The sequence below is a fragment of the Spinacia oleracea genome, chromosome 5 (assembly GCF_020520425.1).
Source record: "Spinacia oleracea cultivar Varoflay chromosome 5, BTI_SOV_V1, whole genome shotgun sequence".
In the NCBI taxonomy this organism is placed as follows: Eukaryota; Viridiplantae; Streptophyta; class Magnoliopsida; order Caryophyllales; family Amaranthaceae; genus Spinacia; species Spinacia oleracea.
The window spans coordinates 76,094,071-76,114,906 of NC_079491.1; the positions used below are offsets into that span (position 1 = coordinate 76,094,071).

Genomic DNA, 20,836 nt, shown 5'->3' on the forward strand with positions numbered 1-20,836 from the left:
AAAGGATCTAAATAAGATTCTTAACCTATATTATATGTCAAAGAATTTAGCTGAATTTAGTATCTACTGAAACTAGATAAGCTAAAGTTACATGAATAGAATTCAATTGGGAATTATTCTGCAAAAGAATTTATCATGTATGATATAATATGAGGATCGCCAAAAATGTATCGTATGACTTTAGGCATGACGAACATATACCAATCTCTATTGATCTAAGTGAAGATCAACTAGATTGAGATCAAGAATACTTATGGTACTTGAAAAGGTACATAGGAATAGTTCTTGATTCAAGGAAATAAAGATATGCTAAATATTGATGCTACACGCATAAACACTGGCAAAGGATCAAGCAAGACCCTTTGGAGTTAATCATTGATAAGGACGAGCTATAGAGCATCGTGTTTTGAAATGGCAACATGGATTGGAGACCATGAGTTGTTGCGTGGGAAATTAAAATAATAATTTCTATGTTCTAAGATATAGTTGGAGAATCTTCCACATATCTATGAACTGCCTGGATAGGTAAATCCAAACAAAGCATCACTAGCAACCTATACAGTTGAAGTAAAAGTAATTATTGCCTAAGAAGCAATAAAACAGGGTTGTTTAAAGTTCTTCACTGAACTTGGGTAGATCACCTATCTGCTGGCTTGATGGTTCTTCATTGAAAAATGCGTAGAACCACTCTTGAAGCAAGAAAAACGTCTGCTAACTTGATGGTTCTTCATTGAAAAATGAGTAAAACCACCATCGAAGTAAGAAAGACTAGATCACATAATAAACAAACTCGAAAAGATCTTATCATCATATCTCGAAGAACATTCGATGAAAAGGATATTAAGATTGGCAAAGCATGATAACTAAACCTATGCAACAAGTGAGAAGCAACACTCACGTTGTAGCACTGGAAATCAAGCATAGCTTTGAATTCCATGAATTGTTTTAGAAGATGGGTTTGAGGCCCATGGTTATAAAACATTGGGGTTGAACATTTATCATATATGAAATGTATTTTCATATTCCATTTAATCTTGGTTTAGTATTAAATGATGAGTCCCTTCAAATTTGACGATATATTCAAGATAGACTGTCAGGACCAGTCCTGTGACTAAGAAATGTCTATCAAGTGAACTTGAAAGTCAAAGGTTGAAAATGGTCCCTATTCGGAGTTTTCTATAAAATTGGACGCATAGAAAACGTTAGACGATTAGAATGCAAGATGACTAGTAGTTCTGTTTCTTGAACTATGTGGACATGGCAATGTCATAATCATTTGCATAGATACTTACTTTGGGAAGACTAGTATCGGACAAGACCTATGAAACTTTACTGTAAGAGATGAAAATCTGTCATAAGTAAATTTCATTAAATTATTAGACACTAAATCCTCAATACCTAAGTGATTTGAGATTACTTGTTTAAAAACTGGTTGCTTTGACGTTGACCAACCGTCGCACCATAAAAGGAGGCTATAAAGGCAACGCTCAGGTAATCACCTATCAAACGAAGTCTAATCTCAAGATCGCAAGATTGGGATTGTCCTCCCATAAATCGGGATGAGATGCTTAAAAGTTGTACAAGGCCACTCGGAGAGCTAGAAACTGTGAAATGCATGGCCGTGCTCGGATGAATCATAGGCTATGATTATCTGTTTATTTGATCAGTTGAACTCTGAAACCGAGGAATACCTCTGGACATAATAAGGATGACAACTCTTACCTTATGTTCAAGAGCAAGCATCGAGCGACAAAGGAATTAGGAAATGCACACTTGTCCCTAAGGACAAGTGGGAGACTGAAGGAAATAATGCCCTTGGTCCAAGTATGCATTCTATGATAAGTCTAATAAATGCGGTTCAGTATTAATTAACAAATTAATAATTCAGTGAGATCAAGTGAGCTAGATGCCTAGCTAGAGGCCGCTTCAGTTCAAGTGGAATTAATGATATTAATCCACAACTTACTCTTGACTGAACCCGTAGGGTCACACAAATAGTACGTAAACGGATCAAGTATTTAATGGCATTAAATACTCTATCTATGGATATTCGGAATCGACGGATCTTGGTTTCAGTGGGAGCTGAGATCGTCACAGGCAAGAAATGAATACTCCGGAAACGATGATATTGCCGGAAACGGAAATATGGATCGTATCGGAAATATAAATATTATCCAAGTCGTAGATGTTGCCGGAAACGGAAACATGGTACGTATCGGAAAATATTATCGGAAATGGAAATATTACCAGAATCGGAAATATTGCCGGAAACGGAAATATTGTCAGAATCGGAAATATTACCAGAATCGGAAAATAATTCCGGAAACGGAAATATTAAATATTTGTTCGAAACGGAAATTAATTCCGGAATCGGAAATGTTAAATATTGTTCGTATCGGAAATGAATTCCGGAATCGGAAATTTAATCGGAAGCGTATCGTACGAATAAGCATCGGACGAGGCCTGCCGGACGAGGGCCCAGCACGAAGCCAGGCCATCGCCCAGCAAGCCAAGCGCGCCACACAAACAGCCACGCCAGGCCCAGCGCAAGGCCAGGCCCAGCAGGCCGTGGCAGCGCGCACAGCGCGCGCGGGTGCTTGCGTGGGCTTGTGGCTCGCGCAGGCCTCGCTGCGTGGGCTGCTGCTCGCACGCACGCATGGGCGGCCCATCGAGGCTGCCGTGTGTGTGTGCGTAAGTGTTTGTGTTCGTGCACGTTTCCTAAAACGTGCAGAGTTCGGTTAATGATTAAATTCCTAATTCTATTTGATAAATTAATTAAATTAGAGTTCTTGTAGGATTCTAGGTTTAATTAATTTGTATCTGAATAGGATTCCAATTCCCTTTCCATAACCCTATAAATATGTGGCCTGGGTTCACAATTTATAACGAGTTTAAAAAGTATTCAAAGTGAGTTTTTGAGAGAAAAATTCAGCCACACATCTTGCTCAAAAGTGCCGAAAATTCTAGTACCTTAAGGGCGATTCTAGTTGGTCAATCTTAAGGCGGATCCGGACGTGCTGTGGACTATCTACGGAGGGACGACACTTGGAGTCCTAAAGACTTGTTCTTGCTCGGTTCGGGCGCAGCTAGGGAGGGCACGCAACAAAGAGTATGCATCTAAATTATGCTATATGATTATGTGTAAATAATATGTAATCCTGGGTTAATGGTTGTTTCCGCATGATTTATGTAATATCATATGTATCATAACCTTACAGTCTAGCTCTAGAACCTCAGACTCTAGCTGATCCGGAGAGAGAAATGTCCCTCTGGATTAGGCCTCTCATCCAAACAATGTACCCCGCAGACAGAGCAACTGGCTCAAGTGGAAACTGGATACTCAAGAATGGTTTGGCGATCCAATACCGCCTTCAAACTTCAAGTCGATTTGCATTCGGCGCAACAGGTTTCTGGTTCTCTTCAGTACATTCCGGGATCTCCTGTTTCAAGCCATATTGTCTCATCACTCGAGCAGGCGAGTAGAAGACTAGCATTGTGAGGCTTGGCACCCTCAAAGCAGTAGAACCAGGGGCATGTTTCATAGCAGCAATTCCCCACCAAGGAACTACCCACATTATACAAGATTCAATCCCAGAGAGTGCGCATCTCCACTCATCCAATGAAAGCCAGCCATACACCATGGGCCGCACAGTGAATCCTTTTCTATTATAGCTGCCATGTTCTCCGGTGGTGCCACCAACATGAGCCTCTCCATAAGCCAAACCTTGGGGAGTATACAAGAAGCACATTTCAAAATTCAACATTCAAAATTCAAGTACAAGTACAAGTTCAACAATACAAAGAAGGCTCCAGATCCTTACTTGGAGTAATACCGGACTTCCCGACGGCAATGAACAGGGGTCCGACTTCAGCATGTCAAGGCCCATCAATGTTTCGCCAATCACGAGCGGCATTGGGTCCCGACCATTAGCAAACTGCTCTACAATCTCAATTGGGGAGGCATCACCATTGCCAAACCCCTGCTTCGAAAAGAGAAAGCGAGCAAATATACAAAAACTCAAGGCTCTTGAGCGAAAAACTTTGGGAACATCAAGCCCAGCAAAGTAGGTGACAAAGAGGGACAAATCCCCCCCTCTGCCATATACAACAGCACTCAAAAGTGGGGGCTTTAGGCCCAAATACCTTTCAAAGTTCAAGAAAAAGTGTTCTTCAACACTAGGCATGCATGGCTCCAGCATCAAGGGCAGCCCCAATATGGCACTAAATTCCTCAGGGAGGGGACATACCTCATTATTTCCAAAGCGAAAGACATGATGATTCGGGTCCCAAGCCTCCAGAGCAGCAAGAATGAAGTGCAAGTCCAATTTTACAAACCGGAAAGAGACGAGCACACCAAGATGCATGCCATCAAGCTCCCTTTTCTCCAACTTGCCTAGCGAACCAAGCCACGAGTTCAAGGCACTTTCAAAAGACACAGCCATATCTTCTTTTCTTTTCGAGAGGAAGCAGTATGCAATGATAGCAGGGAAGGATTGATGCAAGAAATGATTCAACGAGCTCCCTATTTATACAAAAGTCAGCTTGCACGACAGATCACAAGCGCCAGGCACTGGGGCCTGCATCTAAGGACGAGGCCACCGTTATGACTCCGAGTACACACTCTTTAGTGCTTCGGACAGCAGAGTACAACCTCCATTATTCAAGATTCCAAAGCCGCAAGCCGCGCAATTTCAAGCAGTCCGGATCCACGCTTCGGGCAGATTTCGGGTCGATTTTTCAAAATTCAAGCATTCTAGTCCTAGATCAGCGTCCTAAGTCGAGTCTTCATATGCATAAGCAAGAGTTGAATATACTTTGACTTGCTCTTTTCCTAACCAAAAAACCTCAGTCAAAGTGGGGGCTTATAGTGGGTACATACACCCGAAAAAATGGGCAAATTTTTTCAAATTTTTTCGCAAAATTGTCATGCATGCATATAGCTACAAAATTTCAAGGCACACACAACGCATACAATTTCAAGCATTCAAATATACAAAATCCAATCTTCAAATTTTAAAAACCAATTCAAGTTCAAAACCATGCAAACCATACAAACCATACAAAAAATTCAAGTTTCAAGCCATACAAACACAATACATCTAGCCTATACAAAAAATCAACCCAGGCAAGCTGGAACTCGCTACCATGCAGGGTCAGTCTGAGTCATCATCAGCAGTGACGTCAACCACAGGTGCCTTGTCCCTATTACGCCTCCTAAGGCGCTCCAGCTCCTGATCCATCTCCGTCCCAGGGGTACTAAGATCCTGCTCCGAGATACGAAGTGTGCCAGTGGAGGGATGAACTCCCTGCTGAGGGGAGGAATACTGATACGGCGGCGGCATTGTCATATACGGATACGACCCATACATCTGAGCCTAGAGCATCCTATCCATCTCCGCGTAGCAAGCCCATGAACCTGCACCCCAAGGCTGAGGACCACTTCCTCCGAAGTAGTAGCCGGAAGGAGGAACAAAGGGCCGTGAACCGCTAGCACTTCCGAATGAATGCCTGGTGGGGTCAACATGTACGAAAGGGGAAGCTCCACACTCAACATCAGAGTGCCTCTGATGAGCACCAGCACCGGACCCCTGTCCCAGCTCAAAGCTTGGTCCCTCCTGTCTCGAGGACGTTTCCACCTGAGGCGCCCTGTCAGCAGAGTCCCTACTGTCTCGACGGCGCTCCCATACAAGATGCAATTTCAAGAATCAATTTCCCAAGTTGGAATTTCCAGTATACAAGTTTCAAAATCAAGTGAGGTACCTCTCTGTTCCGGCCAGAAAGCTTCCGGGTCAGCTTCGCGCAATGCCTCTTCCAAGAATCAAGCAAGAGCATCCAGCGACGCACTCTCGCCCGAGGCGCCTGCATACAAAATTCAAGATCAATTTCCAAATACAAGTTACAAACAGTTTCAAAAATGCAACAGTACTTACAGGGGCGTAATGCTCAAGTACAGCATCATATGATTTCCGGTGCGGAGGAGAAGCCCAAGGAATGGTCTCCACCACCTCTTCCCCGTCCGAGTTCTCATAGCGTAGGATCCTATCAGCATGAGGAATGTCCTCAGGATCAACCTCCTCCTCCTACATACAATCATACAATCATACAATCAATACAAGAATACAAGAATACAAGAATACAAGAATACAAGAATGCAAGAATGCAAGAATACAAGAATACAAGGTTCAAAAGCTCACCGGCAATACGAAGCGTACTGGTGGAGCCAGCCTCCTCAGGAAGTCGTCATAGCTCCCCTTCCTGTGTACAAACTCCCTCCAAGAGCGGCAAACAGCCTCGCCCCTAGCCTCCGCATATAGCCGGGCCAACTCTTCATCCAACGCCAGCATGGACTCCGACAGACCCTTGGGAACAAGTCTATCCCCTGAACTGTGCTGAAGGGACACTCGCTCCCCCAGATACCACATATGGCGGTACAGCCCTGGAAGCAAAACCCGCCGCCCATAAAGGAATTGGGCACGAGCAGCTGAGGCAGGTACAACTGCATTGGCAAAAAGACGCCATACCACCTACAAAGCAGACAACTCAGACAACAGTACAAATACAAATACAAGAAAGCAAAACAGTACAAAAGATTACCCTATCAGCAGGTAAAACTCTCCAAGCTCTGCGAGAAGCCGCCAGGGACGCACCAACGCGCACCGCTCCTATCCAAGAGGCAGCATACGGGTAAGCCGCATCTCTAGTACGCTCCGGCGCCAAAGTCGGAAAGTGCTCATAGATCCAAATCTTTCAAGGAACAAACAAAACATCAGTCAAGTTCAAGATACAAGCATACAAATACAAAGTACAAGGAGTCTCGAATACCTCCAACACGCTCCACAGAGCAGCCATGCTCGGGTCACTCCCTAGTGCAGTCCGGGAGGCCCGCCCCGTTTCATACAAGAGGTGGTTATAGGCCAAGCCACCCCAGTTGTAACTCGGAACAGCTCTCAAGTCCCTCAGAGCGGACAAGAAGCTAATATGCACCCGACTGTTCCTACTCGGGGCAATCACTCTGCTAACCAAGACAAGGAGGAAGAGCCTAACCCTCTGCTCCGCGGATACACCCTCACCACAGATAGCATCCACAAGCACCGTCACAGAAGCGTGAGAGTCGTCCTCTGACAAGTCAACAACAGGGCCGAGCAAGTCCCTGGCAACGACCGAGCGCCACGTCAGCTCAGAATCGAAGGTCACTTTCCTCTCAGAAAAAGGAAGACCTATAATCGTAGCAAACTCAAGAGGGGTAATAGTAATCTCCCCCCATGCCATATGGAAAGTGTTGGTGGTATCCCACCACAGCTCCAACAAAGCCCACAAACGGTTTTTATTCCCCGTTCTCCTCGAGGAACCTCCCATGGTGCGCCAAAAATCGGCCAGGCCCATCTGCGACCAAATCCCCATAGCCTCCTCATCAGCACGAAGAGCCTTAAAGGCCCTCTGAACCTCCACCAAGGACCAGTAAGTACGGAACGGTTTTCCGTCGGCCTACAGGTGAACGAGTTAGCTCAAAACCTATACAAATACAAAGTACAAATTCGAAACACAATACAAGACTCACCATGCCAGCGCGAGGCTGCTGAGACAAGTGTCAATCCGGCCTAAACACCAGGTCGGAAGGGGTCCAACCAGCACCAGGGAAAGCAGGCGCATCTCGGGGAACCATACCCCCACTTGGCGCATTCATTGCAGCCGCTTCATCATCCGAAGCGTCTTCCTCAACAGCTCGAACCACAGACGACTCAGCGAGCTTTCTCCGAGTGTGACGAGGCATACTATATCAAGTAGCATACAAAGAGTCAAAATTCTAAACTGGGGGCTATCCTATACTAGCTTGAGCAAAGTCGAAAAATTTCAAAACAAAATCCCCAGTGGACCTCTAATTCAAGGTACAAGTTCTACACCAACGCCTAGGCTACCCACGCCGAAGCAGGTATTCAAAGTTCTACACCAACGCCTAGGCTATCCACGCCGAAGCAGGTATTCAAGTTCTACATCAACGCCTAGGCTATCCATGCCGAAGCAGATACAAGTTCAAAAATTCAAAAGTACAAGTTCCAACAGTTCAAGTTCAAGTGGCTATCAAACAGTTTTCTACAAGATTCAAGAAGCTTAAGAATACAAGCATCATTTCAAAGTACGAGAAAATCAAAACTACATGCAATTTTAGAGTTATTTCATAAGCAAAAACATGAAAAACTTACATGGACAAGGCAAGAACAAGACCAAGGGGAGAAGCTAGTCGACCTTTCAGAGAAAAGAAGCAAAATTTCAAGTGAATGTGCCTCAAAATGGCAAGGCAAGGGGGCACTTATATAGTGCAGCCCAGCGCCAGGCACCGCACCAGCGCCCAGCGCTGACCTGCTGCATGCGCAAGTCTGCCGCACGCGGTCTCCCGTGCTGATTGCACGCCCTTTGCTGCTACGGTCTTCCGCACCAAGCATCAAACGTCGCATCGAACCATCATCGAAAATACGGGTATGCACCTGTATCTCCAAGTACGAACAGATGAATATTTCAAGAATACAAAGTCCAAAAAATACAACGACTCGGGAGCCCAACTCCCAACGGACCCACGCTCCGGGAAAGTCGGTCGAAATTCCAAATTTTAAGGGCCAGCAAAAAGCTCTTATCCCCAACAAAGCACATCCCCAACGGATTAACTCCGGGTATTCAAAATTTCAAAATTCAAAAATTCAAGATTCAAAAATTCAAGATTTAAAATTTTCGATGTCAAGCTCCATCCTGAACTGAAGGCGGAAAAGTACAAGTACAAATCGGAGTCATCACCAACCGCACCGAGGTAGACTCTATCCTTTTTTCTAACGCCTGTTTTGTTCAGGTACCGGCGTACAAAGAGTGGTCTCGATTGCAGAACATCTTGACCATTCTCCGTCCCTTTCAAAATACTTTGACTTGCGCTTTCCTAACCGAACGCTCAATCAAAGTGGGGGCTTCTGTCGACACCTAATTTGTGTCTCCCCTTTGGATGATGACGATACCATTATCCTTGTTAGGCGATTAGAGTAACTCCAGGCGGAAATCCCAATTGTTAAGAATACCTCCGAAACCCAAAGTCCAAAATCCAATCCCCGAGGCCGTTCCCCTCCCGGAACTCGGTACAAAATACAAATTTCCAAAATCCAATTTCAAAATCCAAGTTCAATTTCAACTAATGGACCATCCCATTGGTCTTACTAGGCCTTTTCCACTCAAAATCATATAAGGCAAGTCAAATTCGGGCGCCGACCCACAAAATCGAGCATGCCGGGCCCCGCCCCGTAAAACCGGAATTCAAAAACCCGAGAAAGGTTTGTTTTTAGACGCAAATTCAAGCCTTAACCTCCAACAAAACACTACAAGACAAACATCGTACTATTCGTATGAAGGTACACCCATACAAGACAAACCAAGGACGGCATCTTTCCATCCTTTTTGGCGGCATTCAGCCCACGTCAGCAGCGCCCAGCGCTGGCCTGGCGCCAGGCGCTGGCGTGTGCTGGCGTTTTGCACCATTTTCCTCTTATAAATACCCCTCATTTCCTTCGAAAAAAGGGAGCACAACACATATAACGTCGTAATTTCGACATTACTCCACACAATACAAACTTCAAAACTCTTCAAAACACATACAAAAAGTCCTAAATTTAAGAGTAATTGGGAGCTCGAGCCCAAGCTTAACTAGGTAAATCCGAATCCCATTTAAATTAATCATGCTATTTTGATTCCAAATGATTAGCAAGTTGGTGTTTTTTTTGCCATAAAAAACACCACTTGCAACAATCATACAAGCTTTTTTCAAAAATACAAACTTTTTCAAAATACAAAATACAAACTTTCAAGATTCAAGGATATTCAAAGTTGCTTGCATTCATCTCTTTGAACTAGAATCACCTTCAAGCATGGAGTAATCAAAGATGACACCTTTTAGCATTTAAAGGTTTAATCTTTTGAGATTCAAAACTCCATTTTTCAATATACAAGTTCAAGTCTTCAAATTTCAACATACAAGTTCAAGTTTTCAAATTTCAATCATTTCAAGTTCAAAGTTTCAATCTTTTCAAGTTCAAACCTTTCAATATTCAAGCTTTCAATTTCAAGTTCAATATGCAAAATCTAGGACATTTGGGTTGAGCAACCTCTCCCAAGTTGAGATTTTTGGCTTTGAATTCGTGTCGGGCGCACTTATTTTTAAGGAGCCGCTTGGCGTTCGAATCTCATGTGCCCAAGTACAAATTTCAATATCGCAATTTCAATATCACACTTTCAATATCGCACTTTCAATATCGCAATTTCAATACCGCAATTTCAATACCGCAATTTCTATATCGCAATTTCAATTTCGCACTTTCAATTCCGCACCTTTACTTTCCTAGTCCATTTCTAGGCAATGTGGACCTATTCCCTAGTCCTTTTCTAGGGGGTCTTGTATTTACTAATTCCGCACTTTATTTAGTATTGTGATGTTGCTTTATGTGCTTTATTGCTTTCATCACCAACATGCTAAATCCAACAAAATACAAAGGTTACATCACGCTTAACGAAGATATTTTTGGACAAACCGGCCTTAGGTTCCTTAAATCAATCTTTAAAGCAAAGTGACCACCGTACAATTAGAAATTCTATTTTGTTTTAATTTGCAAACCCACATAGTCTAATCTTAGGGTTTATTTTCGAAACAATGTTGTGCCAACGTACTTGAATATTTCTAAAGCTCGCCGAATAAGCATTTTCGTTCCCGAGCCCGGATCTCACCCATCCATTTCAAGGATTCAAGGCCTTATCCAAAAATAGAGTCATTGTGCGGTCTTCCCAAACGAGACCTAAAATAAGTTTGGTGGCGACTCCTTCGAGGTGCAAAAAAAATTCAACGGTTCTCTAAACGAACCGTCGCGTGCCAAACCCCCCCATTGTAGGAAACGGGAGAAAAAAAAACCCCTACAGTTACAAACATTGAAAGCAATGCTAAAATCAAGGGACGGTTGCTAGCATTGAATGATATGGGAGTTACACCCAATTACTCCTTGATTAAATGCTCAATTTATGTTACAAAACAATAATTCATGTATAAATAGGAAATGATAGGCTCATTGTAGGCATTCCATTCACACTTGACAATAATATACTACCCCTCTCCCCCTTTCTGTAAGAGTTTTCCACCTTCGTTCCCACCATATTTATATTTTCTTGCTCATTCGGATTGTTAGCACGCCTTCCATCCGACGAATTCAACCCTAGGTAGAATTTGTCCAAAAAAAAATCTTATAATAGTTGAACTTGTACTATCAATTCAATTATTAAATACTATCAACTGTTTAAAAAATTGTGTCATATAATAATTGTGGATATGTATAAAAACATTAACTCTTGATTTAACATATTTAACAAGGTTGTCTCAAGTATATTATAGGCTCCATGCTAACTAACAAAATGAGGCCCCTGACCGCCCGACCCTATACTTTTTTATGACGTGCTCTAGCCTATACTTTCTTTTTAAATTCAAAAATAATTTTTTTCACTTTCTCATTGTCGTAATACTTTAACACGAATCAGAAATAATCATATATTCCCTCACACAGAGTATTATTGAAGTCTTTAGGGCATGTTGAATTAAACTTTTGACTATTATATCGTAATCACCTATTTCTAAAATCATAATATCTAGCAATATTTTTACTAACTTGTATAGAGCATTTCCTATATATGTATACATAATCAAATTCTACACATAATCTAATTTAAACATACATCGCATATGTTAGGTTAAGTATTTGAAATTTATACAGTTCATAATAGCCAATATATACCATAAAAATTAGTCACTTATAACAATAAATACTGATTACCGAGAGTGATGGATAACTCAGTTGGTTAGAGCTTACATCCCGATTTCAGGTGATCCTGGGATCGATTCTCATCCCCGCCCTTGTGGCTCATTTGCACCAAAAAAAAAATACTGATTACCAATACTCTGTATAGAAAATCTTATAATAGTTGAACTTGTATTATGAATTCAATTATTAAATACTATCAACTGTTTAAAAATTGTTTCATATAATAAAAGTGGATGTGTATAAAAAGTTAACTCTTGATTTAACATACTTAACAAGGTTGTCTCAAACATATTATAGACTCCATGCTAACTAACAAAATGAGGCCCCTGGCCCTATATTTTTTATGACGGGATATAGCATATACTTTATTTTTAAATTCAAAAATAATTTTTTCACGATTTCATTGTCGTATTATTTTTACTCGTATCAGAAATAAACAATTATTCCTTCACACAGAGTATTATTGAAGTCTTAAGGGCAAGTTGAATTAAACTTTTGACTAATATATCGTAATCAACTATTTCTAAAATCATAAGATCGAGATGATTAAGTTTCCTTATTATGTTTGCAACAAATTTTTTTTTATATATGACAATGTAAAAGAATACAATATCATTAACTTTGTAACGTATATATAAGATTTCGTGCAAAATTAACATTTTGATATGTAGACCGTGCATCATACTTGATGATGACGAGTTATGATTTTAGATAAAGATGACGACTAAGATAAACGTGGATGATTCACTAATAAATATAGATTCGGTGTTGGTGAGCGGGTATAAGGATAACATGTACACACCTCGGAGATGGGGCGAGTTTACAGTTCCTGGATTTAGAACACTCACCAAATCCTAATTATGCATGTCACTTTTAAATATTTTATCAATATTATAGCTAATACAATTAATTTTAATAATAAAGTTATGTCAATATATTCAAAAGTTAGGTAAAGCAAAAAGGCTTATTACCGAATATAGGGATGTCAGGTTGTCAGTGAAGCTGGTTTTTTGGGAGATCCTCCATGCATCCTCTCCAAGTGGGCGGGAATGAAGGAAAGTTTGGTGGGTGATTGGTTTAAAAATGTATTCGCCGCGGGTAATGAGACGAGAACGGATTTTAAATTGGACCCGCCTTCCCGCATCCCTTATCTTTCATTTAATTGATTATGAATATATCAATTTTTTTTACTCTAACGTACATATATATATAATAATGTTTATTTATTTACTCAATTAATCTAATCAGACAATTGAATTATCAAAGAAGCCAGAACATAGTTTTACAATTCAAAACTCTTTTATCAAAAAAAAAAAAAAAAGGTTGACTCGAGGGGTGGACTTACACAGGTGGGTGATGGAGCGTGGAAGGATTTTATTTTGTACCCGACCTCTCAAGATGGGAATTGGGAGGGGTGGGTAGACGTTAAGTGATCGAATAATGAGGTAAATGAGGCAAGTATTAAGTGGGTATGACTACAGGAAGGAAGGATGGATTAGATAACTTAATGTTTGAGAGGGGGTGATGAATGGGGATGCAAATAATTTTGTCCATATACCATTATTTTTTTAAAAAAAATTTAACAAATAAGACACCGAAAGGAGCAATAACAAATTTATTCGTCATTGTTTTAATTAGGAGAATATCTATAAGCACTATTTAATGATAATAGTCTACCATATTTTCATATAAATTTATATTTATATTATAATCGTGCATCTTACGGGTACTATACTAGTTAAAAACTATTTAACAACATTTATGCGATGCACGGGACCTAACCTAGTTAAAAATTAAAGTTGTGTTTTATCGAGCTTAAAAATCAAGATGTTACAACTATTGTAAAACATAAGGAGTATATTATAAATGGAGTATATTATAAATTATAATGACTCCACCAACAGTTCCAAGGATAGTTGTCAAAAAAAAATCAAAGGATTGATTTATCACTATTTCTTCGTGTACATAGTTGCAATGTATAAACTGATAATCCATTTGTTCTGAAATAATAGTCATATGTTGTCAGAACTTATATTGAAACAGATAGGAGTAAACAGATCTGGAGGTCCCTAAACTTTGCCAAAAGGAGCAGTTTAGTCCCTCAACTTTGAAAAGGAGCAGTTTAGTCCCTCAAAACGGATGGAAACAGCTACTTTTGCTAACACCGTTTGATTTTCCGTTAAATTAAATAAAATAATAATAATACTACTTTAAAAAAAAAGAAAATTAATTTACATGTGTATTAATGATTTGAAACAGATGATTTCATTACTTTTTAGCATTTTCAACTTATTTCGCGTTTTCACATTTACACGTTTCTATCCTCTCCCTTTCTAGGTCCTTCCCAGTTCCCACTCACTCACTTCTTCTCCGTAGCAAATCCACAACACTTTCTCTCTTCTCCCCCATCCATCTCCTGGAGAGTAAACTAAAATCAATACAATTTATCCAATAACATTTTCATAAAACTACACAAAAAATCAAAAAATGGGCAGAGAGATAAGAAATACCTCCAGAAAACCAACCGGAGCGGCACGTCGCAACAGAGAGCGTGGAGGTAAGCAACGCAGAGGCGGTGGTCGTGTGATACTAGATCAACTATTCAACACAACAACTCAATTCAACCGGAGATCTGAAGTGAAATCGCCATTGTCTCAGTTATTGGAATCGAATTCCGAATTTATGGACAATTTGCGGAGCTTATTGCAGAAAAAACATGAAATTGGGTTAGATGAAGAAGCATTGAATATTCTGGGTAAATTGGTAGAAGCTCAACCTTTTGAAATGGAGAGGTTATTGAGTGAAATGGCAAAAGCCCAGGAAGCATTTGAGGATATCCTTGCACTGAATCCTCTCTCTTTTGAGGCATTGTTTGAGAATGCTTTGCTGATGAATGGGTCTAGCGAAAGCGATACCGTGATTGCTAGGCTAGAGCAGGCTTTGAGCATTGCCATGGATGAGAATAAGGCGAAGGAAGCTAGGGATGTAAGGTTGATCATTACTCAAATTCAGTTTTTGCATAAGAATGTAGATGAAGCATTGAAAAATTATGAGGAATTAATCAAGGAGGATCCTAAAGATTTTTGACAAAATGTGATGAAAAGAGAGAGAGTTTGTATTGATGATCAAAACTAATGAATAATTATTACAGTAATGAAGGTCTTTTATAGCTTAATACATTCTAGAAGCTACTGAAATCTGTTACAACTAACTCCTAGAAATAAGGAAGCTATACTAACTGAAAGTGCCAGCGTGGCATCTCTCATGCACTACAATGCAGCACGTACTGATCTAATGCTCAAGCTGATCAATTGTGCAACATGTATAAGCTTAACAGTCCCCCTCAAGATGGAACATCACAAGTTCCAATCTTGGACAATAATTGTTGAAACTGTGCAGAAGAAAGAGGCTTGGTAAAAACATCTGCTAGTTGATGTTCAGTGGGTAAGTAAGCAAGATGTAGAAGGCCTTCTAACACTTTGTCACGTGTAAAATGACAGTCAATCTCAATGTGTTTCGTTCTTTCATGAAACACTGGATTCCTAGCAATGCGTAAGGCTGATTGATTATCACAGTGAAGGCTGATAGGTTTAAGATTAGAAACTCCCATGTCTTCCAATAAGTTAACCAACCAGGTTACCTCAGATGATGCTGCAGCCATTGCCCTGTATTCTGCTTCTGCAGATGACTTAGAAACTGTGTTTTGCTTTTTGGATTTCCATGAAACTGGTGACCCCCCTAACAGCAATACATAACCAGTGATGGACCTTCTAGAATCTGGACAAGATGCCCAATCTGAGTCTGAGAAAGCTTGCAATCTGATACACTCTGAAGCTTTTAGAAGTATACCTTGTCATGCTGTGTGTGCCAAGTATCTCAAGGTGTGTTGTAGAGCTGTAATGTGAGGAAGTCTAGGATTTTGCAAGTACTAGCTTAACAACTGAACTGCATAGGACAAGTCTGGTCTGGTATGAGTTAGAAAGTTAAGTTTCCCAACCAGTGATCTATACTTCTCTGTGTCAGTGTATAATTCTCCATCTGATAGAGTTAGCTTTACATTAGCTGGTAAAGGGGTGATTGCTTTCTTTGTGATATCAAAACCACAGTCACTGAGCAATTCTTTGGTAAATTTCTTTTGGCTAAGAATGATACCTTCAGAAGAATAGCCAACTTCAATACCTAGGAAATAGTTCAGCTTCCCCAAATCTTTGATACTGAACTCTTGGTGCAAGTATGCTTTCAAAGCAGTGAGTTTGTTGTGATCTGTACCAGTAAGGATGATATCATCAACATAAACTGCTGCTATATTAATATGACCTTGTTGTTTGTGAATGAACAAACTGTAGTCATGCTTGGATTGAATGAACCCCTATGTTTCAAGAGCAGTCATAAGCTTTTCATGCCATTGCCTTGAAGCTTGTTTTAAACCATATATGGACTTGAGCAGCTTGCATACTTTGTTATCAGGATTATCAATGCCTTCTGGCACTTGCATATACACCTCCTCTTTTAAATCTCCATGGAGAAATGCATTGTTAACATCCAACTGGAAAAGAAGCCAGTTTCTGCTAGCTGCAACAGCAATCAAACACCTGACAGTTGTCATCTTTACTACTGGACTGAAGGTCTCTTCATAGTCAATCCCATACTTCTGGTTGAACCCTTTTGCAACTAATCTGGCTTTACACCTTTCCAGAGCACCAGTTGACTTTAACTTGACTTTGAACACCCACTTGCAGCCTATAGCCTTTTTCCCTTTAGGTAATTTTACCAATTCCCAAGTAAAATTCTGATCAAGTGTATTGAGCTCTTTCTGCATAGCTTCCACCCATAGTGGTTGTTTTGCTGCTTCATCATAAGTGAGGGGTTCTGTGATGTCACAAAGATGTGATAGGAGAGCTTGGAACTCTTCGGCATAAGTGTCATAAGACACTAAATTGCACCAATGCTGAGTGAACTGAGCTGGAGAGATTGGTTCTGAATTTAGGATAGATGAGTAACATTGATAAGAATCTAGATAAGCTGGTTTTCTGTGTGTTCTAGTGGATTGTCTAGGTGGAAAGTTTGGAGGGATATTCTCAGATGTAACATGTTCATGAGGAGTAGGTGGAGTGGAATCAACATCTCCAGAAATAGGTGAAGAAATGGATTGAGTGTGAGTGGAGGGTGAGTTTGGAGGTGAATTTGGGGAAGGAAATATAGTGTCTTGTGAGGGAGATTCTTCCTGAGGATTGGAGAGTGAGTTAATTGATGGGAATATTGTGTCTGGGGAAGAGAAATCAGGTGTATCAAAGATTACAGGAGAGGAAATAGTAGGTAAGTAGATGGCATGTGTATAAGAATTGTTTGGAGAATTGTGTTTGTGATAGAGATGAAAGGGAAAATGTTTTTCATGGAAATGAACATCCCTTGATACAAAGAATCTATTGGTATCAAGTTCTAAAACCTTGTACCCCTTCTGAGAAGTAGAGTATCCCATAAAAACACATGGTGTTGCTCTATGGTTCAGTTTGGTTCTTCCTACTCTAGATGTGGACACATAACAAAGACAGCCAAATGTTCTCAGATGAGATAAGTCAGTAGTCTTTTTGTGCAGTCTAAAATATGGAGAATCAAGATTGATTGATTGCAATGGCATCCTGTTGATCAAATATGCAGCACATAGCACACACTCACCCCAAAATCTGGCTGGTACCTTAGATTGAATGTACAAAGCCCTTGCTGTTTCTAAAAGATGTTTGTGTTTTCTTTCTACCACCCCATTCTGTTGTGGTGTATCACTACAGCTGGTTTGATTTAGGATTCCAAATTTCAGAAACAGCTTTTTCATATCTCCTTCACACAACTCTTTAGCATTATCAGATCTAATGCATTTAACCATAACACCAAATTGTGTCTGAACCATATTGAAGAAATTAGTCATAACAGCAACAGAATCATTCTTATTTCTTAACAAGTGTATCCAAGTGAACCTGATGTAATCATCTACAATTGTCAAGAACTGATTACATCCGGAAGGTGTTTTTACAGAATGAGGACCCCATACATCAAGATGAACCAACTCAAAAGGAGCAGTGGTTTTGATGCTACTATGAGGAAAGCTAACTCTAGTTTGCTTAGCTGTAGGACACACTTGACATATTGTATCCTGTATACAAGTAGTCACCTCACACTTAGGGTTTATTAATCTCAACTGACTAAAGGGAAGATGTCCTAGTCTTAAATGCCAAAGTTTAGCATTGTCTACAGAGCTAGAACAGACTGTATTACAAACATGTTCCTGTTTCTTCTTCTGCAATTCTGCCACATTGTAAAGACCTGACCTCACATCACCAAGAGGAATCAAATTCCCTTTCTGACAATAAACAAAGCACTTATCATGAGTAAATCGAATTTCACACTTCAAATCTTGACACAGCTTGTGAACAGATATGAGATTATATTTGAAATTTGGCACATATAGGACATTCTGTAGAGTAATGTCAGCATTCAAATCCACAGTGCCAACATGTGTTACAGGAATTTTGCTGCCATCTGGTATGGTTATGTATGTGTTGGGTATGTCAACTGGTTTGCAAGTAGAGAATTGGGACAAATCATGACAGAAATGGTCTGATGCACCACTATCTAACAACCATTTAGAATTAGATTGTGAGAGTAAGCATATACCTGCCATCATAGCAAGGCTAGGCTGATTTCCAGAAGCTGGTTGTTGTTGCTTAGCCATCATATCCAAGAGCTGCTGATATTGTTCTGTTGTTATAGTGGGAACAGTAACAGTTTGTTGCATACCAGATGTTTCAATATCAGATTTGGTGCCAGAAGAGAATGCAGCTACTTTGGAATCTCTGGAACCTTTGAAACCTGGTGGATAGCCATGAATCTTGAAACACCTATCCACACTGTGCCCTTGCACTTGACAATGTGTACAAAAATAACTGGAACCTGTTCTTCCATATTTGTTGGTGTTGCCAGATTGAAAACCACCATTCTGCTGTGTTCTGAAAGTTTTGTTGTTGTTATTATTCCAATGATCTCCTCCAAAACGCCTCTTTTCAGCTGCAAAAGCTAATGTTTCCATTTGTTTGTTAGACTGAGAAACTTCTCTGTGTCTCTCTTCTTGAGCAAACAATCTGTATGTCTCAGATACTTTGGGCAAAGCAAGCACCATCAATATATTTCCTCTAATGGTAGCAAACTGATCAGAAAGTTTCATCATAAATTGCATCACCATCTTCTCTTGTTGTCTGTCAAAGAACTTTTTAGTAACATTACAAGTACAATTGTTACAAGTGCAATATGGAAGTGGATGAGCTTCCTCAATTGCATCCCAAATTGACTTGATCTCAGTGAAAAATTCTGAAATACTCTTATCTCCTTGAACAATTTCTGAAGGAAATAATGCCCTTGGTCCAAGTATGCATTCTATGTTAAGTCTAATAAATGCGGTTCAGTATTAATTAACAAGTTAATAATTCAGTAAGATCAAGTGAGCTGAATGCCTAGCTAGAGGCCGCTTCAGTTCAAGTGGAATTAATGATATTAATCCACAGCTTACTCTTGACTGAACCCGTAGGGTCACACAAATAGTACGTAAACGGATCAAGTATTTAATGGCATTAAATACTCCATCTATGAATATTCGGAACCGACGGATCTTGGTTTCAGTGGGAGCTAAGATCGTCACAGGCAAGAAATGAATACTCCGGAAACGATGATATTGCCGGAAACGGAAATATGGATCGTATCGGAAATATGAATATTATCCAAGTCGTAGATGTTGCCGGAAACGGAAACATGGTACGTATCGGAAAATATTATTGGAAATGGAAATATTACCAGAATCGGAAATATTGCCGGAAACGGAAATATTGTCAGAATCGGAAATATTGCCGGAATCGGAAAATAATTCCGGAAACGGAAATATTAAATAATTGTTCGAAACGGAAATTAATTCCGGAATCGGAAATATTAAATATTGTTCGTATCGGAAATAGATTCCGGAAATGGAAATTTAATCGGAAGCGTATCGTACGAATTAGCATCGGACGAGGCCTGCCGGACGAAGGCCCAGCACGAAGCCAGGCCGTCGCCCAGCAAGCACGCACGCCACAAGCCCAGCGCGCGCCAAGGCCACGGATGCGTGGGCCTTGCTGCGTGGGCTGCAGCTCGCACGCATGGGCAGTCCTTGTGGCTGCCGTGTGTGTGTGAGTTTGTGCTCATGCGTGATTCCTGAATCAGCAAGAGTCAGTGTATGATTAAATGTCTATTCCTAATTGGATAAATTAATTAAATAGAATTCATATAGGATTCTAATTCCAATTAATTCGCATCCTACTAGGATTACGATTCCTTTTCCATAACTCTATAAATAAAGGCCTAGGGGTCATAATTTATACACAAGTTTCAAAGTATTCAAAAGTGAGTTTTTGAGAGAAAATCAAACACACATCTTGCTCAAAAGTGCCGAAATTTTCTAGTACCTTAAGGGCGATTCTAGTTGGTCAATCTTAAGGCGGATCCGGACGTGCTGTGGACTATCTACGGAGGGACGACACTTGGAGTCCTAAAAGACTTGTTCTTGTTCGGTTCGGGCGCAGCTAGGGAGGGCACGCAACAAAGAGTATGCATCTAATTATGCTATATGATTATGTGTAAATAATATGTTTCCTGGGTTAATGGTTGTTTCCGCATGATCTATGTAAATGTCATATGTATCATAACCTAACAGTGGTATCACGAGCCCCTTATTATTTTCATAATCTAAATTGCATGAACATGGTTAAATATTACAAATTTGCAAGAATTAAAAGGGGTGATTAATTTTCGTAATTGTTAATTAATTGCAAATTGCGTTTATTTAATTATATGTACGCAGTTTTTCGGCAGTTTCTTCGTTACTCATCCGAATTGAGTGATTTTTGTGTCAATTTCGCATGTAAAAGGCATTCTAAAATTTTGACAAAAGTAGTATTTTTCTGCCGAACCCAGAATTCTCAAATTCG

The 20,836-nt window shown here is 40.2% G+C and overlaps 1 protein-coding gene across 1 annotated transcript; it reads left to right on the forward strand.

The window, feature by feature from the left end:
* Nucleotides 1-13,782: 13,782 nt before the first annotated feature.
* Nucleotides 13,783-15,243, forward strand: LOC110783645 (protein SLOW GREEN 1, chloroplastic-like). Its single transcript, XM_021987995.2, has one exon. It carries the CDS (start codon nt 14,319-14,321, stop codon nt 14,916-14,918), a length of 600 nt encoding a protein of 199 aa, XP_021843687.1. The 5' UTR covers nt 13,783-14,318; the 3' UTR covers nt 14,919-15,243.
* Nucleotides 15,244-20,836: the final 5,593 nt, after the last annotated feature.